The following is a 24436-nucleotide window of genomic DNA, read 5'->3' on the forward strand; positions in this document are numbered from 1 at the left end:
TTAAATTTCACTGGCAGGGATGTCCAGCAGATCAGAATAGAGGCCCCATGATCTCTCTCAGTAGCTTTAAGTGCACTCCGCAGATCTCCAAATTTTGATGCCCACAATTCTGAGCTTTTTAACTGAATGAGCTTCATTTCAAAATCTTCAACACCCATCCACTGAAATACAGACAAATCCAAGTCGCTTTTGTTGAACTTTTCGGGTTTAATTAGGAAAGAAAGCATTGGGCCAAATTGCTGGAAATCTTGAAATCTGTCAGAAAATTCTGATCCCAGTTCTTGCATGTACATTCCAATCTCATTGACACTGACAGTGCAACGTGTCGATAGCTCTTTTATGTGTTGGAAGTAGTGGAAAGTCAAAGTTCAACTATCCTGAGAAAAAACTGCTAGTTTAACAACAAATGCTTTCCAGGTTTCATAAAGATCCAGAACCGTTTGCCCTGCACCCTGGAGATCGAGGTTGAGGTTGTTTAGATGAGTGGTGATGTCAGTTATAAACGTGAGCTTACACAGCCATTTGTCATCATCCAGTTCAGGGTAGTTTTGTCCTTTTTCCAACAAAAAGGCCATGATTGCATCAAAACAGTTTACGAAGTGCACCAAAACCTTGCCACGACTTAGCCACCAAATGTTGCTGTGAGGTGGAATGTCATTATAAGCACTGTCCATCTCTTTCAGCAGTGCTTGAAACTGTCTGTGAGTCAAAGCAGAACAAGCAACAAGGGCATTCACAATTTGCACCACTGTATTCATCATATTATTAAACTCTGAATTAGAAATTTTAGCACACAGTTTTTCTTGATGGATGATACGTTGAAATTTGACTTTCGGGGGGCCAATTTGATCTTCAAGTAACTTTACAAATCCCTTCTGTTTTCCGACCATAGCAGGAGCACCATCTGTTGTCACAAAATATTTTTCTGATGTCAACTCCTCGTTCTTCAAAATGGTTTACAAAAGTTTCCGCTATATCTCCCCCCTTTGTTGTGCTATGCAGGGGTTTTAGGCAACAAAGTTCCTCTTGGATTTCATCAGAAGCACAATATCTTGCAACAACTGCCAAACATGGAACATCGTTTATATCCACGTTTTCATCAACTGCAACACTAAACACTGCTGTGTCTTTTAATGCAGTCGTCTGCTCTTCGTTAATGTTTTCTGCCATTTCGTTTATGCGTCTCTCAACTGTTCTGGCAGAGACAGGCAGTTTTTATTCTAGATAGGCATCTTTATTTGGCAAATCATTGAACAAAACCTCCGAACTGCTGAGAAAAACTTCTTTTACATATTCCCCACCTGTAAACAGCTTTCCGTTTTTTGCAATCCACTCAGCAATCTTGTAACTTCCTTCTGTGGCTTGATTTTTACTTACACTTAAGCATTTAAAAACATTGCTTTGCTTCTCATATCCTGCTACTGCCTTTTTGATTGATTCAGTCTTGTCTGCTTCATCAAGAAAAGTTTTCTTGTGCTTCGTTTGAAAATGTCGTCGAACACTTGATATGAGACAAACAACACTTTCACAACAGAAAGCATAAACAGCGCGATCCTTCTTTGAATAAATCCAGATGTGTCTGTCCAAGAAGGCTGAAATGAATGGACATCTAACTTTGCTTTCTTAGGAGCTGACATTTTATCAAATGTACCCCTCAACTTACACTGCGGAAAAAAATTGCTGAGCTGCACCCCCTCTTGCCCCTGTTTTCACCCCTCACTGTCCCAGGCTGGGGCCAGTGGGCCACAGCTGGGGGCGGCTGCAGAGCCCCGGGCCAAGGCCAGGAGCAGAGCCCTGGGCCAGCAGCCAGGACTCCAGGCCAGTAGCAGAGCCCCCCCGACCGGTGGCTGGGACCTGGGGCTGGCAGCGGGCTGAGCAGGGCCGGCAGACGGAACCCCAGGGTGGCAGCAGAGCCCCCTGGACTGGTGGCCAGGATTGGGCAGTGTGAGTGCCACTGAAAATCATCTCGCGTGCTGCAGGTTGCTAACCCCTGGCTTACAGCATCTTACCGGAAGCACTCTTGCGGTGCAGCTGTGCTGCTGTAAATTATGTAGTGTAGACACAGCCTCATTGACAATTACAGAGGGGGATATAACAATGTGTATTTAAAGGGTAACTCCTTGGTAAGGGAGAGGAATTGTTTTGGGCTGTTAGGGCAGTGGGATTAAGCTGAGGAAAGGAGCAATAACACCGGGGTCTCTGACTATAGAACAGTCTCCCAAGGGAAGTGGTATACGCCCCTTCACTTCAGCCATTTACAAGTGAACTGGACAAACCACTTAAGAATAAACTGCAAGGAATGTACTTGTATACGTCGGATAATGGGTGAGATGATGCAGCCTTCATCTGTGATTTTTATGGTTCTGTGGTAAAATCAGTGCAGTCTCTATTATAATGGCATCTGAAATAGTCAGGGCAGAGGAAACTGAAGTGGAAATCTTATTTCTCAATCTGTGCTTTGTGTGCTAAGTGCAGTGTCAATAATAAACACAGAACAGCTTCACACGGGAGCAGTCAAAACAGAAGAGACATAGCTGACAGTGTGAAAGTAGATAATGTATTGGAAAGGAATAAAATGTTTTCTAGAAACACCTAATGGCCATATTAACCAATAGCATCACCTGGTTCAGACCTACAGGGGCATGACTTTGGGAGTGAGATTTTTCTAGGAAAAAATGGTAAAGGAATGTTAACCCTTTCACTCCTGAATGCTTTAATTCAGGTGTGTATATGTGTGTGAGAAAAAACAGGAAAGGAATGTTAACCCTTTCACTCCTGAATGCTTTAATTCAGATAGATGTGTGTGTGAGGGGGGAGGAGGGATACCTCAGTGGTTTGAGCATTGGCCTGCTAAACCCAGGGTTGTGAGTTCAATCCTTGAGGGGGCCATTTAGGGATCTGGGGCAAAAATTGGGGATTGGTCCTGCTTTGATCAGGGGGTTGGACTAGATGACCTCCTGAGGTCCCTTCCAACCCTGATAGTCTAGGATTCTATGTGCGTGTGTATGTGTAAGCATCACTGAATGCTGTGGGCTGCTGGAAGGGGAGAATCACATAGTTGTAGTTTTGGGAGAGCCGGCCTTGAAGGGTGGGTGGGTCGTTGGCGGGGGGGGGGGGGGAATAATGAGTTATGTGCGACAAGACAGAGAAGGGAAGGCCCATCGCAGCACAGCAGTGAGGGGCTGAGCCATGCAGATAAGGATGCCCTGAGATGAGATGAATGGTAAGGGGCAGTTCAGGTGGGGAGGAGGACAATACTGCAGACATGGCTCGATGAAGACAGCTGTGGAGCACTGTCCACTTGAGTTTTTCACCTCTCTGTTTCTGATGCCCCACTTTACCAAGGCTAAACAGTTGACTAAGTGTTGAGGGATGGTACTTAATCCTGCTTCAGTGCAGGGGAATGGATGAGACAATCTCTTGAGATTCCTCTAGGCCCTACATTTCTATGATTCGACAGGGAGAGAAGAAAGAGGAAAGGTGAAAGCAGTGCAATAGGAGTGAGGGGATTTGCATTCTGGTCTTGGCCTTGCCAAAGGCCTCCTGGGAGAATGTGGGTAAATCCTGTAAATGCTTTGTGCCTCAGTTTCCCCACCTGTAATGTGGGGATAATACTCCCTTACAGGGATGTTGTGATGCTCTATGAATGAGTGCATGCATGTGAGGCGCTCAGATATTACCAGTGATGGAGTCTGTAGAAAAGCCTATAGATAGATAAATACAAAAAATCAAGATCTGTCATTCACTGAATGGATGCAGCCCTATTCCTGCTATGTCATGTCTGATTAGATAAACTAATCAATACATGTAATCTATAGCATTTGTGATGACTCTCTGTCATAACTGGCTGTGTTGCATTATTGGCTATTTTGCTGAAATGGCAAATTTCAGTCTGTTTAAAGTACAGGGGAATCTTGAATAAATACTATTTATTTATTTACCTCAGATCAGAATGTGACCTTTTCATTAATTTGATTGGTTCTTGCTAATTAGCCTGCACAGCCCATATTTGGAATTCATAGCCAATATCTGAAGAACAGCTTCAAATCATATTAAAATATGCTTGGCGTAGTCTCCCAGAAGCCTACAGCAAGCACTTCTCCTTCCTAAAAAATGTCAGCTTTGGGCTGGGTTTGCTTTGAAGCCAGAGCATAAATGAAAACGATGTAGATGAATTTGGATGAGCTTGTACAACCACAAAAAACATTTGTTCGCTGTAAAGCTTTGGATTGTGCGGCGTGACCTGGAGTAACACAAGTCCCACATACCTTTGGGAATAGCCTTTCGAACAGGGCTATGCTGTACTCACTGGATTTGCAGCACAATTCATGCACAGTTGGGACAACCATTGTCAAGGCTGGATCCTGCAAGGGTCTGAGCACCTTTATCTCCGTTCTGGGTGTGCTCAGCACCTCATAGGTTCTGGCCCTTCATGGGAAGTGAGCTTGGGATGCGTATACTATAATACACAGAAAAGCATAGAGAATTAGCACTTCTTGCCAACCTTAACTGGCCACTGAATGTCAGTGTTGCTCCAAACAAATGCAGCATAAAGAACCATTTATCTGAAACCAAAGCCTCATAGGCTGAAAGTCTGATTTTGAATAGAATGAAACCAATAGAGATAACTGCCAAATTCTCAGGGTCCTGCAATCTCTCTTACATTTATTTAAAATATATTCAGACATACTGTTATGCAATACAGTAATCAAAATATTAGATATTACAGATGGGAAAAGACCAATTAGTAGAGTTGGTCAGAAATTTTTTGACAGAACATTTTTTGGTCAGAAAATGCAAATTTGTTGAAAGTGAAACGTTTGTGAAAATACGCTGCCTTTGGTGAAAATTCATTACAAAACAAATATTGCCAAAAAAAAAAAAGTTTCTGAATTGTAGGAATGTAACATTTCAATATTCTGTTTCAAAATGGCTTCTTTCAATTTTTTAATTTTATATTATAAAATATATTATATTTATGTTATATTATAAAAATTGGAAGAAAATTTTTGGATGTTGACATTTATTTTTAGAAGTTTAGTTTGGGGGAAATTTAATTTTTTTTTATTTTGGTCCATTCTGTGATAGAAGAAATTTTTGGATTGTGAAACTCCCTTGCAAAGCTTTGACTATTCAGCTTCTAGCTTCTGATTCAGCCCCTGCCAGTATAAGGCTGCCCCTTTCCTAATACGTTGGCCAGTGTGGTTTTAAATATCCACCACAGCCATCATGAGATTATTTCCCAGTAAAGGAGCTCTTGTTGACTGGATATTCAGCCTGTATCTTCCATTTCTGAAGGATCAGGTTTCTAATCCTACTTTCCCAGGTATGCTATTTACATAAATGTCACTTATCTGAAATACATGAATTAGTTAGGAAGGAGATAGAAAATAAAGGGGGTAGATAAGATACAGGCATTAAACTAATGAGTCAGTAATAATTGTGTAAGTGCATCATCCATCTTTTCCTCCCAATCACTCCTCAGAGCTCCCTCTCATTAGCTCACTTTCCTCTGCTAATCTTAAATGCCCATTTCCTGCTTTCCTCATGCCTATTATTAAAAAAAAGTGAAAGAAAACATGACACTGAAACAAAATACATTATCTGAATTCTCTGTAATTGGTTCCTTTGGGCAGGCAGGGTAGACATAGCGTATCCTGGTTGGAATCACAGATTGTTATGATCTTTACCTGCTGCTGCTGTAAACTGGCTCTGAGTTCACCTTTAGGTATCAGTTTTGCCTGCCTACTTTGAGATGTCAGCAGCCTCTCCACCATTTGGAAATAATGCTCTCCCAAAATCCCGTTTCTCGTTTCCTTTCTCTTCGGTTTCTCTTCATCCCCTGGTCTGTCATTTCTCATTATGTTATCTGTCTAACTAATGACTCCATCCTGCAGTCCTGTTGACTTTGATTATAAATTGTTCAGGACAGTGATCTTATCCTCTTGTGTCTCTGTAAAACACCGTACCAGGCGATGATGCCATGGACATAATAAATAATTTAGTAACAATGATTCACTGTTAGACACTGAAATAAATAAATGTCTGGTGTAGGCACAATGGTTTCCAGTATCTCACGTGCTCCCTTGTGCCAGGCTGCTAATGCACCTATGTGAAGCATCCCTCCCTCCCGCTCACTAGCTTTCCATTGCCATGATGTCAAATGAAAAATCGCTCCAAATTAGAGTCACTTGCTAACAGATGTTTAAGTTTTACATAAACTATGCTGAAAATGTAAGTGCAGCGACTGGCAGCTGGCAACAGCAGGAGTTTTGCTGTTACACTGGCTATGAAAGGAGATTGCCGCTCATCTTCAAGTAAGGGTATGTCTACACCACAGCTGGGTGGTGTGATTCCTGGCAAGGTAGAGAGGCGTGCACTAAAATAGCAATGTGAACGTTGCTGCATGGGAGGCAGCTCAGGCTAGCCACCCAAGTCCAAGCTCATCTAATCAACTGGGTCCGAGTGGCGGGCCTGAGCCACCACCGGTGCCTTAATGTCCACACAGCTAATTTTAGCATGTTCGCTGGAGCAAAGCCAGTGCCAGTCTGCCTGGCCATGCAGGTAATCACACCTCTCAGGGTCTGTCTACACCGCCGCTAACTTCTGTCAGTCACTAATAGCTCTGACTCGTTTTCTGTTTCTTACTTTGTATGTGCTAGCCCAGACTCTGGTCTCACAAACCAGTGAGTCCATGCTTGAACGTGGTTGTGGGCTGCTTGGAAAACTCCGTTGCCAGAACTGGTCCAGGTATGTGACTAGCCAACATCTACCATTGTTCCAGTTTTTAAAACCTGTTTTGATAATTTCAATTGAAGTTTTTCATTTGTAAAATGAAGGACCGGAGACAAAAACTCACACAGATTGCTGCCAGTTGTTCAGGGCTACAGCATCCTAGGCACCGTACAAAACATAAAAAAGACACAAATCTTGGCCCCACTGAAGGCAATGGCAAAGCTCCCATTTACCACATGTAACTGATGGTGTCCACCGCATGCTTTGCATACCCCATAGTGGGGCCATGCCTTCACTCACAGCTCCTGTCCTGGAGAGTTTACAGTATAAGGTCTGCAAACAAAATAACAAGGCGAGATCCTGGCACCCAGGAAGGGTTGATTTTAGCAGGGTCTCTGTGCAAGCAATGGGTCCAACCCATTGGTTCTGTCTGCAGGATCGTGGTTGCCAAGCAAACAGGGTGAAGACAGCGTGTAGGGGAATGGGTAGACAAGTATTACATCAATAAGATTATGTGATGGTTTTGGTTAGTTACATTCATTTCTCGGTTCTGGTGGCTATAGATACATCACTGTTTGAAGCGGGGTGTGTGTGACAAGGGAGGGTGGAGTATAAGGGAGAGGTGAGATGATGCGGCAGGCATAGGGGAAAAGGAGGATGGGGATGGGGGGGGGGCAGGGATAGCTCAGTGGTTTGAGCAGTGGCCTGCTAAACCCAGGGTTGTGAGTTCAATCTTTGAGGGGGCCATTTAGGGATCGGGGCTAAAAATTGGGGATTGGTCCTGCTTCGAGCAGGGGGTTGGACTAGATGACCTCCTGAGGTCCCTTCCAACCCTGATATTCTATGATTCTATGAAAGCAGAGAGGGTGGGTGAAGGGTAGCGAGGACGAGGCATAACATCCAGAAGAGAAGCGCAGGATCAAGAAGAGAATTAAAATTCTTCTGCAGTAACCTTGGTTAGTGTACCCTCATCGCCACACCACATATTTATCGTTCCTTTGAGGAAAGGAGCATTTGTGAAGTGAACAAGTTTGTGAAGGGGCCACAGGTTTAAAGATCTCCACTATACCAAAGAGTGCCCAGCCTCAGCATTGGAGGGCAGGGGAGCGGAGGGGGAGATTGAGGAGGCTGGAGAAGCCAGGCAAGGCTGAAGAAAAGGAGCTGGGTGGGAAGGGATAATAGAAGAAAGGAAAAGGTGGACTGGTGATCTCCTTTTGTAGATAGAAGAGCTAAATTTGTACTGTTGCTAGGCACCCCATTTAGCCATGATTACCCTTTCGCTGGCTTGCCAAAGTCTTGTATTTGATATGACTAATATATGCAGGTCATATATAGGGTTTTATGCGTAACAAAATCATCTAGCCCCATGTGACGGCTGTAGAAAATGCCCATGTACAAATCCAGATTCAATTATGCAGTAAGAAACGGAGATGTGTCCTTTCTGCAACACTCATATTTCTATTTATAAATACAGAATAGAAGATCAGAAACAATAGCATGGCCATCCAGCAGCCAGATCATGACTCTACAGAGAAGTCTAAAGAATTTGTTGGAAGCCACATTTTGAATGCTAGCAAGGAGAATTTTCCAGGGGTGTGGGCAAAGCATGTGGTGGACACCATCAGTTACACATGGAAAATGATAAAGTTAGCTTGTCTTTGTTTAAGTATTGGCAACAGTTTGCATATCTGAGTGGTAATAAAGATGAGAAATTAGGGGCAGAAAAACATTATGTTCAAACTGGGCTGTTTTTTTATTTGTAGCTGAGAGACTTAAATGTTACGGGATGTCTTAATTTTATCAATATATACTTCATATTCTGCCTTTCACATTGCACAGGCGGCAAAGGCTACCTGATAATTGAGATCAGATAAATGACACGGATATAATGATGGCTTTTGGTGTGCATCCAATATTTTCCCTGAAACCAATTTTAAATCTAGTATGCTCTGAATTAATATTACTTTGAATTTTATAATATCCACAAAACATTATTTATGTCCTTAAATTCCTTAGTTTAATGGAATAGAACAATCATTATCCACTGCTTGTTTATATATTGTGGTCTGTAAAATACAGTGGATTTTCCAGACTGGGGCAATAAATATGAACACTGAAGAATTTTTGCAATTTAATTTTAATAACCATGAATAATTATTAATGTAATAACCTTAAATAATAATAATTTTTAAAAATCATAATACCATGCACCAAACTTTGAAAGACCAAGTCTTTGTAACAGATGTTGTAAGAAAGAGCATTGTCATAATTGGATGGGCCCCCGTTATTATGAGTATTCATAATAACATGGGCCACCCCCCAATTACGACAATGTTTTGTCATACTCTCATTGTTATGCCTTTTATTCTACTGTCAAATGTGCCCTGTGCTGCGAGGGTAAATTCCTGTGATTATGGGCCTGGACTATCAGATGCTGCCCTCCCTCTATTCCCATTGACTTCACTGGGAGTTGGGAATGCTCCGTATCATACTAAATCAGGCTTTCTATTATTCACAGAAAAAAGAAAGCATGTTAAGAAGGAGTTAGGCTTGAAAGTATATATTATTCATTGTTGTAAAATACATTACAGGGGCATTGTCATTATCCAAATGCAAAGTTGTGCAAACCGAGGAAATTCCCAGGTAAGGTTAAACTTAAAAGCAATCCAAAAATGTTACAGTAAGGACATACAGAATGAGGACACCCAAACTACCTTAACTTCCCATACTGCTAAAATACACAGAAATCTTGTGCATTTGATCTTTTTTTAAAATTCATCATTTTCCCCATTATGCTTCATAAATGAAAATTTCTCCTTTGGCAGAAACCTTTACTGCCCTGCGGTGACACTCTGCGGGGGAAAAGATAGAACGTGGTGTCTTTGGGTGGCTCACACTGGTAAAGAAGGGGTTAAAGAACTCCTGTGGTCGCAGGCAGTCCAAATCTGCAGCACCTGCCCAGCTTGTGGGGGCTGGTGCTGGGCCTGTGAATGGAAGGAACTCAGGCCAGCGAGGGCAGCTCTCCAAACAAGCCTTGTTAGAGCCCCCAGTGCAGGGTGTTGGGTTACTTGCTGAGGACCAGCTTGAGAGTGTTGCCAGCCTGAGCTCTCGGAGATATGACAGCCCCTTTTGCTAATCCCCAGGACTAGCTCTTAGCCTTTAGCCATGCAGGAGCATGGAAGCCGAGACAGCCACTGGAGGCTGCAAGACTGCTCCCCCCTCTGCACGAGGCAAAGCCCTGGAACTATTTTGCTCTTGGTTTGGACTGTTTTATATTCCCCCTGGAAGTGGACAGACTTGCTAGCTGGAGGGCTAGATGCCATGGCCCAGGACTGGAGCACTGGACTGCTGCTAACCAGGGAAGGGTGGGGGGGGGGGGTAAGTGAGGCACCCACCTTCCCCTGAGGGGGGTATGTGACCTCAAGCCATAACCTATGCCAGTGTCTTTAAAAATCTGGTAAATCTAATCTGGGCCCACAAACACTCAAATACCGTAATGGTACTTGTATGGCGTTGTGCAGATTCACTGTTAAGTTCAGGCTGCTTTTATCTCCACTGTGGAGCAGCACTGAGCAGACAAGTCAGTAAAGCTGGGTTTTGTACCTCAACCCCTTCGAGGAAGACTCAGGAAGCTTGAGAACAGCAAAGGTGAGGTTTATTCCCCTCACTCTTTCACAGAGCTCACATGCCTCCTTTCTTTCACCTCTCTCCACCGCCTCTCTGCATTCTGGGAATTGTAGTTCCTGGGCTGAAAGCTACCGGCACCACCTAGGAACAAACTTACCAACATCAACTGGGATAGTGATCTGCTCCTAGCTAGATACAACATGGGGTTTACAGCAGTGCAAAACAGCTAGGATGTACACCTCACTTCCTGTAAAACACAGGCCAAACAATTTCCCTCAGTAATTCCTGCACTGATATAATCAGAGGTCTTTTGTTTTCCTTCAGTGACTGGCAGGTCATTGCTTATAAGGTGAACAAACAGTTAGACATACTCCCTCAGTGACCCAAATGAAACCCTGCTGCAGAAGTAGACTAGTTTTTTCAGCATGCACTTCAGTTCACACACGCTCTTTCCATAGACTCCAATCTTCTCTCCTACCAGCCCCAGCTAGTGCCTGACTCTTGTAATGTTTCATTTTGTGGACAGGAAAATGTTTCATTTTATATCAGGAAATACCTCATTGAGCACACTGTAAGAACCACTGATTTAGACTAAAGAGCTATAGAGATTATCTAATGACCATCTGGATGACTATTGCCTCTTTTAATTTATATTGTCAAGCCTTATATTTTTGAATCTTGGGATCCCCTCCTAACGTTACTCACTAACATCTAAGACAAAACACAAATATAACAGGAATAATATTCACACTATGGCTTTCATTTTGAAAGTTACTGGAGTGTTGCGGGATGTATATTTACTCCAGTGCATGTAACATTTTTTATTTGTTAGTTTATTGACATCATTTTAAACATAATCTTTACCCAGAGACTGTCAGAACATGGAACTTAGATGGCCTATGTCTACGGTCATGGTGGCCTTAGGATTAGGGCAAACGTAGCGCTAGGCTAGGGATAGATTTGGGGCTGCTTGGTGACCTTAGGTTAGTGGTAGTGTTAGGGTAGATGGCTATGGCCTATGGGTAATGGTGTTAGTGTTGAAAGGTTAGTAGGGTAGTGTGATTAGGATTAGTTTCAGGACCAAGGGCTTCCCCATAGTTATTGGAGGTCCTATGCTAACTTTGTGCTTGTGGTTTGTAGGTATCCCCACACTTGGTATAGTCTTGAAGTTGGCTGCATCCCAGGCTAGTGTTACTGCTAGAGCAGCTGGAGACATCTACTAGGGTTTGGGTTGTGGCTGGTAGACAGCCTGGCTAGGGTTAATGTGCTGTTAGGTGATCCTAAACTAGGTGCTTGCTTATGGTTAGACAAATGTTAGACCATACGCTAGGATTCTGGCTGGGACTGGGCCCTGGTTAGAGCTGTTAAATAGCAGCTCCTGTGAGTCGGGGGAGGTGTAGCAGCCAGTTTTAGGGTTATACTCGTATGTGTGTTCAGACTGGAGTTAGGATTGGGGCTGGCACAATGAGGTTTGGGGCTGGTAGTTGCCACTGAGCTAAGATTAGAGTTCTAACCAGTTGCAGGGTCCACAAGCTGTGGCCCATACATTAGCGTGCCAGTGGCAATGGTTGTGGCTCCTGGCTGGGATTGTGATGAGTACTGGGCCCTAGGCTAGGATGAGGTTGGAGCCTGCGGTGGGCCTGGGACTTGGGTTAATGTTGTTGGTATGGGTGCAAGGCTGGTGTTAGAGTTGAGTCAGTTATGGACCCCCCAAACTATGGTCATGGTAATGTCTGATAGGGTACTATGGGGGAGAGTTGGAGTTTGAGATGATTATGGGTCCTGAGTAGGGTTAGGGCTGGATGGGGATCCCTGCCCAGGGTTAGATTTGTTCTTTCGGGGCTCTGTGCAAGGATTAGGGTTGAGGTAGATTGGGGAATTTGGGCTAGGATTAGGGTTGAGGCTGGTTGCCTATTCTGGGTTAGGATTATTGCCAATACGGCTCATGGACTAAAACTAGCATCGAAATCTGTAGGAGGCCCATGCAGGGTTCCTGTTTGGATCTGTTGATGCTGCTAGTCTGAGGTGGAGGTCGACTGTGCTCCCTCTTACAGGGATAGGGGTATTAGGTGGCTCTGAGCTAAGGTTATATTCGTTGTTTGCCTGGGTGCTAGGCTAGGGTTGACACACGTTGCGGACACTGAGCTAGAGACTGGCTTCAAACTTCCAAATGGGAGTATGTATAGGTCTTAAGTGGGGCCGTTTGGGAGCGCCAAACCATAGTTCACTTTGGGGCTTTTCCAGTGATCATGGATTCTTGCTGCCAATCATTGACTTCAGGCTAGTGTTAGGGGTTGGGGCTGGCTGTGTATAGGGTTTGGGTTTTGTTATGCTCATCTTTCTAGTAAACAGCAACTGCAGCATTAATTGACTTGTTCAGCTTAATGAATATTCATTAGAAAAATGTAAACGAACTATTTTGCTACATTCTTGAAGCTCAGTGAGACAACTGCAGGGGTAGCTTTGCAGAGGCTGCACATACAGGGCGAGTATTATTTATTAGTCTGTCATTACAGTTTTTCACACTTTTATAGCTCTCACATTGTGACTAAGCAGACAAATTAACACCCAATCTCTCAGTGGCATGCTGGAAATTTTGACATGTACATCAGGCGGTAGAATATCAATCACCAACACGCTGCTGGTTCTGCTTTTCTGGCTTCTTGTACATTGAGTCAAAACTGCAGTTTTTCCAGGAAAAGAAATGGACAGATTAGAATATTCTGTATTTGACTGAATTTTGAGCATGAAATGAAGGTATTAAGGAACGCTATCTTTTTTTTTTTTTTTCATGCTTCCCTGCATATATTGTGTGGGATGCTTCTCACAAAAATGGATTAATTTCATTGTATCCTTCTACAGATCTTAGCTTAAGGGTGGCATATTTAAGAAACAAGTTGTGACAGGGTGTTTGTTGGTACCACTTTTAGTGGCCTGTATCAAGCATGACAATGAAGACCAGGTGTCACAACAACCACCTTTGATGGATAGGATCCCAGCAGGACCAAGGCCTTCAGTGTATACGCTACTTCTGTGTGGTTGCTATTATCAAACTTTTTGTCTCACAATAAAATGTTTTGTTTTGGCAATGTCAGCAACCCCAAACTATGCTGAAATACGTTCTGAAAACAGAACGTGGGTGATTATTCAGTATCTCGCTCCCCACACGTTTACTTTGTTTTCCTGAACACTGAGACCTCCTCTACCCTAACTGTGAGTCACAATGGCCTGGCTCCTCTTCAGCTCTAGGGGCCTATAGCAGGAGTAGATTGCTAGCTGGGACCTGAAGGATGGCTCTACTCTCTACCTCCAGCCTCCTTCATCTGTCCCCTGAAAAATCACTCCCTGCCCCCCTGTGCTGGAGGTGAACAGCCTCCGCTAAAAGCTGTAATCAAGAAGCCATTTGAAATGCATAACAGCGTTAAATAACGTTATTGGTCCTACAAACTCATATACTGGCACGTAAAAATGTGTAATATGGCACTCTTTACATTTACCTCTCTATGTATACTCCTCTAATCACTTTCCTGTAACACTTCCCACGATGCAGGTAGCTCACGTAGGGGAAGCTACCTATCCATTGGTGTTTTTCAGGCCGGTCACAATCCTGTTCTCAGAGTCCAGTCTGTATGCTGAGCGGCATTACACCATACCGGCTTCACATTCCCTTTTGCCTGCTGGAAGCCCTCATTAGGGTCCATCTCCAAAGAATGGTGCATTGCACTAGTCTGGGGTTTGGCTCAATCTAAACTGCATTTGCTCCCAGCAGAATGGGAGTAGGCAAGGGGCTGTGCCACTGTTTTACTGTCTTACAATGCCCCGCATTTTTCTTTTTAATCCTAAAAGTAACAAACGTGAGCTTGACTCTGGTCAGGACACTCCAAGCCAGTGCAGTTTGGTGTTTATAGGTCTCAATGTTAGGAAGATATAAGGGCTCCGTGAACAAGTTTATTCAAACTGGATTTTACTGACTGCAATACTTTATTATTCCCAAGCTCCTCTTTAGCTGGAAAGGGGATCAAATTATCAGGGAGTATTAGTAGTTTGTTAGCTAGCATGATGTCACCTTATTCATCACCGAACAGTGCCATAGTCTACATCTACTCTGTTTTGGTTGGCAAGTTGCCTTCCTTTCCAGGACTAGGGCGTCAGTGTCACATGGTTGCACATGTCCTTGTAGAAGAACCAGTCTCAAAGCTTTCCTAGTGAGAACCCCAAACCTTCATTGAGGAGTCTCAGACACCTCCCCTTTGCTGTGCAAATCCTGTGGACTGCTGCCTCCCCTTCTGCCATCATATAACATTTCTGTGGCAACTGCAGCCACTCTTGATTTGAAAAAGCAATGGTTAATGCAGTTTAACTGTTGACAGCAACAGACAACCGACTCTCCAAGGGCTGCTCGGGCTCCTCAGACCCTACTCTGATTACCACAGCAGGAAGATATCACTGGTGCTGAAGGGTAGATCCCTCGGAGGATTATAGTAGCATTTAGAAAGTTTTAGTCTCACAGACCCTAAGGTCCGAAGGGACCATTATGATCATCTAGTTGAACCTGCACATCACAGGCCACAGAACCTCACCCACCCACTCCTGCAATAGACCCATAACCTCTGGCTGAGTTACTGAAGTCCTCAAATAATGATTTAAAGACTTAAAGTTACAGAGAATCCACCATTACACTAGTTTTAACCTGCAAGTGACCTGTGCCTCATGCTGCAGATTTTATAATCCTGTGTATTTGGCTTCTGTAGTAATGTCCAAAAAGCCTGCATGTATTTACAGGGGCGAGCAGGGGAAGTACAAATCTAGTCACTTCACAGGTTTTCCCCCCACTTGCTTTGGCTTTATACTGTTTATACAATATATGTCTTTTTGCTGTTTTAACGTGCATTTCTTCTCCAGAGTATGACGGAGCATTTGGCCTTGCATTTCAGTGAATTCATAACTCAGGTCTCTTGCCGATAGTTCATGTTCTGTGATCAGGCTGTATTTATAAATTCTAGCTCTTAAATCCTTAAAAGGCTCAGAAAAGGGACTATCATTCCTGCTGTGTATCTTCTCTCCTGAATTGTGTGGTGATGCCTATGGGCTGTACCTAAATTAAACCTGTAGCTACTGGACAAAATGTTAGACATTAGTATCTGAATTCTGTGGAGAGGACCAAATTATATTTTAAAATTATGTTCTGTGGGCTGGTGCTGCAGCTTTAGGGCCAAGCGCACGGGGCTGGGAGGGAGTGCTGCTCAGTGACTATCTTTGTAGCATCCTGACAATTTATTATGATGGTTTTGTATAGGTATAGCTTGTAAAGCACTGAAGTAACTACTCAGAAATAGCACAACTTTCCTGAGTTTGGTAGGAAAGCAAGCAAATGTCGTTGGAATAGAGAAAATAGTTCCAGGCATTGTGACTGGGGGTGGTGGTGGAGGTGGAACAGAACACTTTGGAGAAGTTCTTTTGTTGAATGTATTTATAGCAGCAGTGTCAAAAATGTAGTATTTAAAGGTTGGGAGTTACTGGGTTATAAATATGTATATTTCAGGAGTTTCTTTACACTTCAGCGCTACCCTGTCTCCATGGCAACTAAAGAACCATTTCAATTTTTATCATCTCTCCAGTCCTGGGGAACTAGCATTGGCCAGCTCAGGACCAGCCATGTTGCTTTCCCACTAATTGGTTCTGGTATCGCTCCTTCTCAAGCTCCCCTCAGTGTCTGTCTCCTACAATCCAGCAAATGCCCCCGTGACTGAGCAGCAGGTGCTCAGTGGACCCTGGAGGTGCTCAGCATCCTGCAGATTCAGGCACTAATTGCTTATACAATGAAGATACAAATAAGTACCCAATCCCAGGAGCAACTGAGTGCCCCCACCCTCCACTACTGTCAGTGGGAGATGGGAAAAAGAAAAGGAGTACTTGTGGCACCTTAGAGACTAACCAATTTATTTGAGCATAAGCTTTCGTGAGCTACAGCTCACTTCATCGGATGGGATGATGGGGGTGCTGCTGAGCAGCTTGCAGGATCATACATTTCTTGGATTTCAGACAGAGGATAAATCAGTCTGTTTTTTAAAGCTCACCTCTTGTGCACTTTCAACTGGGAGTTAAGGGCTTGTAGGCCCGGGCCCTAGGAAACTATTCAAGTCCAATACAGCCTGAAGCTCAACAGCAGGGCTAGTTGAAAATTCCCCATGAAACAGTTTCCCATTGGTAAATGCCAGTGTGATGAAACCGAAATGTTTTGCTGTAAATTACTGATTTCAGCGAAATCTTTGATGGGGGAATTATCTCGACGTTTTGTTTCAATATGGTGGAGATGCTTAATTTTGATTTTGTTTCAATTTTTATAAGAGAACATAAAATTGAAACAAAATTGAAATGTAACTGTCCCAGGGTGACACTGGTCCTCTAAGATGGAAGAGGCCAGTGCCTCTGAGACTAGTTAGTTGCCTCCCAATTAGGCTTGAGAGAGGGCTCCTGGACCCCAGAGGGAAGGAGACTGATCAGAGCTGGGGACCCCAGGGGAGTGGAAGGCTCAGGCAGTGGCCCCTAGGGAGAGGGAAAGATCCAGCTGGGTCAGGGGAAGCTGAGCCCGTGAACAAGAGGTTTGTTGCAGGAGGATGAATCCCCTGAGCAAGGGTTGGACTCCCAGGCAGGCAGGCCTGGAGGAGTGTAACATTGTTTGAGGGTGGAGCCCTCAGGTGGCTTGAGTGAAGGGCTGTGAGAAGACTGGTCATGCTCAGGCAGGGAGGCCCGGATCAAGGTCCAGAACAAAGTGCTGCTCTTGACTTTCAGGTGGGTCACTTGAAGCCGATGACCCTGAAGAGGGAAGCTGGAAAAACCTGCTGTGTCTTTGTTTGTTGAGGAAATTGGAGAATGGTTTTACTACACGATTTTTGGGGATTAACTTTACTGGTGTAGATGAATACATTATACCCAGAGACAGGCTTTGTATTGCAGACTGAGAGACTTGTTCCTTTCATGAGGAAATGGGGGAAACCTGAGGCAAGTGCACCTGCCATGCTCTAGCCTGCTTCTGGAGGGTGCCCCAGGTGGGGCCATCCTACGAGAGAACATTCTGACTTCTCAGAAAGTTTAATTTTGATATTTCAGAAACAAAATATTTTGGAATTATTATTTTGCAATGACAGGAACTTGCCTTTTGACTCAGAATGAAGGAGAGTTTTGAAACGTTAGAAATTCTGTTTCCTCACCAGCTCTACTCAACAGTCTTCTCCTTATTCCAGATGGAGACAACCCATCTCCGTGCTGCCACATAGTGGTGAATTTAGTTGCCTGGTGGACCACCTGTGCCTGCCTCATCCCAAGGTAGCAGTAACTCCTGGGTTGTTTGATGGAGGGGAGAGGGACAGACTGAGAAATGGGAGCTGTGGTGTGTAGGAGATGAAGAACTGAGCTTCCTGACACACGTGAACCTTTGCAACTCTAGTTGGAGAGCTGAGTAACTTGCGCTGCATGAATGGAAGCTGAAGATGCTCAGCACCTTGCTGTTTTGGACCCCAGTGTTAGCTCTTAAAGTTGGGCTGCACCTTTTCCCCATAGCTGGCCCAGTGCAGAGTCCCCTCAGTAAGCTGCATTAAGCCCCCCAGATGGATGAGAAACTCTCTCCACTGAAACAGCATAAATAAAGTGGTACTTAAACAATATACAGTAATCTAAGGAATCCCATGTGCTCTCTTCAGCCCAACTAGCAAGGAGCCTTGAATAAAAAGTTCAGAGGATCTTTTTTCTTTACAATTTTATTTACAAAATGTATTAAAACTTTGTACAACACCTCATTAAAATGAGGTTCAGTAATTTATACCCACACATGCAGCTTATGCTTTTACAGCCATTAGTTTGCTTGGCAATTTTTCTGTTCACTGAAGTGCAGTTTTAATGACAAAAATAGGAACTTAATTTAAAAAATAAAATAAAATAAATAAAACAAAATAAAGGACCAAACCAAATAAATAATAATAATAATAAAAAAAATCCTCAAGTGACTACTGCTGAACTTCCAGAGCTTGAAGTTAGTAACAGGAATTTGTAAGCTATCAACACTTTTTTTGTTTTGTTTTTTACATGCAAGTTTTAAAAAATAACAAACGGTTTACCAAGCCTCTTCACCTGTGTGAAGCCTCCACTCATAAAAATTGATTTGATAAACACACATCTTTTTTATACAGCTTCTAAGAAAATGTTTTTGTTTTTTAAATACAACTTATAACTGCACAGCTTTAGCTTTCCCTTTGCTGGGATGTTATAGCATTCAGAAGTTGAAAATCACAGTTTCATGAGAGAAGAAAAAACATTTTCATTTTCTTCATGACCTTGTTAAAAACTTGAACAGTGAATTGTTCTCTTATGAGCTTTAACTTTTGTATATTACATTGTCAGAAATATGTTTTTCTTTAACAAGACTTTCCCATTTTATCTTTTTTTATTCTCACAAAAGATCAAATATATTGTCAGTGAACTAGAGACCTATGGGTCAAACTTCTTTTTAAAAATAATTATTCATTGTCTCTGATTTTTGAGTGTCTGTTACTGATGAAATAAAACTCTATTGAACTACAGATATTGTAATATTAGAGGTAATTAGTATGCAGATACTTCCTTTAACATTTTTTTTGTAACTGACAATATGTTTAAGGTTTTTGTTTTAAAAAGATGCAGTTAAGTAAGTTGTTTTCTGGCAGAGTGTCAAGTTTGAAAAACTGCCCATATCTGAGAAGTTGGAAGTGAATAATACTGAGCCTCTATCTTTAGCAGTATATTTTGGAATACATTGTATCCTTTACAAGCTAGGAAAGGACACAGACTTCCTTTGATGAACAGCCATGAAACAATAATTGGCCGGAGCTGATATAATATAACAGTACGAGCAATAGTAATGAGAGATCGCGTAACTATAGTCTGGAACTGCAGGTCTAACTTGAGATACTATCCTGTTTCCTTATTTCTGTTTTTTAAAATGAGAATTCGCCAAAAAGCATCATCTCTCAGTGCTAGTTTTGAGAAAAGTGGTTTAGTCATCTGTGGAGAAAACTATTCTCCTGCTCTTCTCTTGCCTCATTGCGTGATACTAAACATTGAATTAAAATGCAAACACACAGCAAGAAACCTAAATCATGAATAGCTTCTTCTAAAGCCATCTAATGCCATTTTAATAAAGCACCTGTAGGTATGCCTGGTGATAGAAAAAAGAAGTATTTTTTTGCCTGTACTATAGTTAACTTGTCAAGAGAATTCATTTGCTGATCTGGAAGCAAGATAGAGAATTCCACAAATCATTTTCTTTTGGATTTACAGATGAATAATCATTGACCCTAACTTTTTAAAGCATCTTTTGTGCGTGGTGTTACATTAATCTTTTATTGATATACACGTTTCCTCAAATGAGCTGGAGGATTTTAAATGGTTAGAAAAAAAATCACACCACTGCTTCAAACAAACAAACAAACAAACCCCCCAGAGCATCTTGACAGCAGTTCTCAGAAGTAGGGACAGGCCAGTCTGTTCATAAGTCGTGGAATTCTGAGGCTTTATATCAGGAATAGTTTAAGAACTTGGTTAGGTAGGGGGCGTGTGGTGAAACTGACTCTTTCGGATTTTAGGACATAAGTTCATATCTGTGCAGTGGTATCAAAGAATGGCTTTTGTTGAACTGATTGTTTTTTGTTTTTTTTTACAATAATTTTTTTTTCACATACTAGTATCTTTTACCAGTTCATTTTTTTTTAAATTTTCAAGCAAAGCAAGAATATTTCAGTGATGGTTTTGCATTGTTGAGTCTCAGAGTCTTCAATAAGGCACTGAAGGAAAAAAAATCAGTTTTTCCTATTAAAAGTTCATTGCACCAACATCAATGTGTGCCAGGCCTGACACCGAGGAGAAAGTAAACCTGGCTCAGGGTCCATGGAGTATCCACATTCTCAGCTGCTCCTCCTGTTGCATGCTGTGAGAAGCGAGGATCTGTGATAAGAATACAAATATTTCAGTTGTTTTCTTCTGAAAGGAGACCATTATATCTAGGGGAGAGTGAACCAGGTTACATAAAGGAAGGATTAAAATCTATTCAGGTCATGTATAGTGTGTGTGTCTCTCTCTCCCCCCCCCCTTCTGTTTGTACCGCCCCTAGCACAATACTGCCCCAATCCCCATTCAGTCCTTTGGATGCTCCCATACTACCAGTATTTACTCCTGATGATAAAGTTTGCAGTGAGGCTTTGCAAATGTCCAGTTAGATTCTTTAAAAATAACGTATCATGATTTTACTCACCTTGTCCCTTTCTGCTTCTGGCCAGAAGCTGTAATGCCACAAGCTAGACAGTTCTTGTAACATTTCCAACCTGATGGGAAGTGGGAAGTTTTGGGAAGAGAACTTGTTGAGGGAGCCCATTGCTCCTTTCACTGATGTCAGTGGAAAGGTTCCATTCAAGTCAATGGAAGCAGGAGTGGACCCTCATTTTGTAGACTCAGAGGTGTGTTATCATCAGGCACCATAATTCTAATCTACACTTAATTATGCAACCTTCCCCCTCATCATTTACAGCAACAAAGATGATCTGAAAGTTAGAATTCCTTTGCTTTTTAGTTTAGCTATAGGTGTAATATGTGAATTACTCTCTTCAAATAACTTCTGGAAAGGCACTGATTTAGTAATTAACTTGTATTTTTGTCATGAAGAAATCACCCACTTCTGTTGTAGAATTTGATATATTTTTCTAAATTTCTCCTCAAGAGCATGTAAAATATTTACCAGACTTCCTAGAAGCAGTTAGCTGAATTGAGCACAACTTCTTAATAAATAAATAAATTAAATAAAGGGGAAAACATCACAAGCAAAGCAGAAAAGATTTCTAAATTTACAGTCAATATTTAAAAGGATGATGGAACTGTTTGAAACACTGTGCTATTGAAATGCCAGAACCTCAGATACAACAGTCATTCATTTCAGCCTCAAGTCTGGCACCACCATTAAAGATATGGTATGGAAACTGGTCTCTTTTTGATTAAGAAAACAAATAAAATCACAAATATTACTGAGTATTGTGAAAGAGCTTTTCCAGACTATATTATGAAAATTATTGCAGCCCATTCACTCTGATACATACAATAACTCTGAAAAATTACTCAAGTTGCGAGGGAGGGGAGGAAGAACAGATATTAGCAAAAAATAAACCAGTTTATTAGCTTACTAGACCTGAATCGTACCCTTAGATTTTAACACTTTCTGTTCCATACACGTTGTAGCCTTCTCTGTATGTAGCATAATTCTGGGTATTGGTTGCAGGAGCAGGTTTAAAGTTTTGTGTATTCTTTGTGAGTTTCATTCGTTTGGACTCTGCACGAGACTTGTAACAGAATTCTATCAAAGCAACCATCATGGCGAGACCAAGACCTCCAACAAGAATATAGAAAACCCCAGCAACATTGCTCAGGCTCAGAGCACTTGTCTTGTCCTAAGAAAAATGAACCACTTGATTAGTTTTTCTGCAGCAAAAGGTCAGATTGGCTTAGCTCGGACATATATAACTCTGTTTGCATCAGACTCCCTGCGCCCACACATCCAGAAATCCCAGCTCAGAATATCAGGTGCCCCAAATACTCTTACCTAGTTACTTTACATGCTGGAGCTCATTTATCAGTGTTAGTTTCAACTTTATCCCACTGACACAGAAATGGTTTAAACTAGGGATTCGCAAGACAGTTATTGTGCTATCTCACCCTGTTAAGTGGGTGAAATCCTGACCCTAGTGCAATCTATAAGACTTTTGCCATTGACGTCAATAGGGCTAGGATTCTACCCAGCAAACCTAAATGCTGCTGCGTATATCTGGTAGCAAACAGAAGGCACCTAACCTCATTCTCCCCAAAGAATCTCAAATATTTTTGGAATTCCCCACTGGGTAGATCAATGACTGCATAAAATAAGGCAGAATTTACAGCAGTCCATTTTAAAACTAACAAGACAAAAGATTTAGTTATTTCTGGTGAATGTAGAGAAAATAATTTGGATGTTGAGAAAATTATCAGGTTTCTATTTAACAATAAGATTTTTTTTTTTTTTTTTTTTTTTGAGGAAGACGGTCAGTTACTTTCAGGTCCAGCTAACTACACTAGCACCCGCTGTTATAAAAAGAGGTTGGCTTACTGAATAAAATTAATATTAATTTTAAAAAAGCTGTCTACATGCACCTTCAATGCATGGCAGACGGGGGAAGTCCTATTTCAAAAAAAATAGAATTTTTGTAATCAGGTTATACAGAATTGTAACCATTTTGCTGCTGAATTGAATTGTGTTCTGCATTTATTAAATATTGTTTATTCATACTTTCCTTCTTTGAGTTGTAACACACAGAATCTAGGTGGCTGTTGTCAAGCCAGATGCCAGAGCAATCTGCAGTAAATATTTTTACTAATTTAAAATATTTGCAGGTACACCTTGATGTATGACAGTTCTCTGGGGATGTCCAAAACTTCTGTAAAATCAGGAGAAAATATAATCTGCCTAGTAACAGCCTGGGGGAAACACAGGCATTTTGGATAAAGGCAGTTTTTTAAATTACCTGCAATTTTAAATTTTATGTTTGCAGTTGTATTTCAAGAATGTAGAGCCTGATCCTACAATTGTGCATTCAAACTCTCATTGATCCAAAATTATTCTGCAACAGCTGGAAAATCAGGCCTTGAGAGCAAATTCCAGTCCTACTGAAATCAATGAGTTTTGCTGTTGACTTCAGGAGGACCAGGAGACAGCTCTAAAAGAGTAAAACACCTAATAATGGGGAGATTTGCAAAGGTACCAAGGGGAGTGATTTTTTTTCTGATGGGAGTTGGGTTGCTTATCTCCTCTTGGTGTCTTTCAATATCCTTTCCAATAATGCTTAATGCTGGGTCAGCTCTGTTCTTCCTCAATAATTCTACTAGCATTAACTAAACCTCTGTATTTTCATTACCTGGGTTAAGCAGAATGTTTTCCCCCAAATAAAACAGGAAATATACAAATCATGGGCCTGATCCAGCCACTAATCCACATGTGGAACTTCCACTGAAGTATCTGGGAATTCTACAGGAGGAACAGCTGCAGGGTTACCTGATGCCTGGTCCTCAGTGATTAGTTTTAGTATATAGCTTGGTTACATTAAACCATAAACTGTACCAACAATACATTTAAAGCAGTGGTTTTCAAACTATTTGAGCTGAGCCCCCCACCCCTTTGAGTTACAATTTTTGGTTGCAACTGGTGGAAGGCGTGTGCAGTGGTCTCTGGGGACAGAGCCAGTGCTGCGTGTGGAGGCATTAACACTGACCCATGGGCTGGGTGGCCCACTGAGGTGAGTTGGGGGTGGAGGTGGTGTTCCCTCCCTGAGCCCTGTCTTGTGGGGCTGGCCCCAGCCTCACCACTCACCCCCTTGAATATTCCTCCATGCTGCCCTAGGAGGGCATGCCCCACAGTCTGAAAACCTCTGATTTAAAGTATGCCAGGTATTCAGATTCTCCAACAGTTACAAAATTTCTGGTATGGAATGTAGTAATACAGTAGCAAAATGGTTCAATGCACAATAAAATGAATGTCCAAGATTTATGAAATGAGTTACCAATAATATCACAATATTAGTTTTCTTAGAAAAAAATTCAAACAGAAAATTTAAACTTTCTTGGGGGTGGTGGGGGTGGGAAGGTGTTTCATGCTCATCAATGGGATGTCTTTCATGAAAATATCCATCCTTCAGAAGCATGCGTGGCCTATCGCTCACAACCAGTATGGACAGGAATTTTAGTTACAATTTTGAAACAAAATTTTATGTACTCAGAACTCAAAAATGAAAAGCAATGCTGGACTAAATAATACATTGACTGTGATGAAGCTTGTAGGTTAAATGGAGATACCAGTCTGAGGTTCGTTTAGGCATTTTCCATGGCCTTTTTTTTTCCCCCAGCAAAATATCCAAGTAGTAAAATGTACTTACAACTAAAGTCTTTAATACTGTAAAAGAAAAATGCTGTCATATTCTGATCTTTAATTTTTTTAGTCTTTTCTCCTTAAACCTTGGAAACGTAAATATTA

The 24436-nt window shown here is 42.0% G+C and overlaps 1 protein-coding gene and 1 long non-coding RNA gene across 5 annotated transcripts in view; one reads left to right on the forward strand and one right to left on the reverse strand.

The window, feature by feature from the left end:
• Positions 1–6367: 6367 nt before the first annotated feature.
• On the forward strand, positions 6368–17962 carry LOC141993167 (uncharacterized). Its single transcript, XR_012640793.1, has 3 exons — positions 6368–6564; positions 6663–6750; positions 17607–17962. It is a non-coding gene; the product is annotated as an uncharacterized LOC141993167 (long non-coding RNA).
• Positions 17963–18225: 263 nt separating this feature from the next.
• GRIA3 (glutamate ionotropic receptor AMPA type subunit 3) overlaps positions 18226–24436 on the reverse strand; it is a 216256-nt gene continuing 210045 nt past the window's right edge. The window contains exons 15-16 of one of the 4 annotated variants that reach the window (XM_074962534.1): positions 21580–21827; positions 18226–20337 (exon numbers count right to left, since the gene is read on the reverse strand). In XM_074962534.1, the coding sequence (XP_074818635.1) occupies positions 21582–21827 (246 nt within the window). In that variant the 3' untranslated portion in view covers positions 18226–20337; positions 21580–21581. Of the gene's footprint in view, positions 20338–21579; positions 21828–24436 lie in introns of those variants that run through there. The other 3 variants (XM_074962533.1, XM_074962535.1, XR_012640792.1) reach the window with 3 other exon arrangements.

The sequence above is a fragment of the Natator depressus genome, chromosome 9 (assembly GCF_965152275.1).
Source record: "Natator depressus isolate rNatDep1 chromosome 9, rNatDep2.hap1, whole genome shotgun sequence".
In the NCBI taxonomy this organism is placed as follows: Eukaryota; Metazoa; Chordata; order Testudines; family Cheloniidae; genus Natator; species Natator depressus.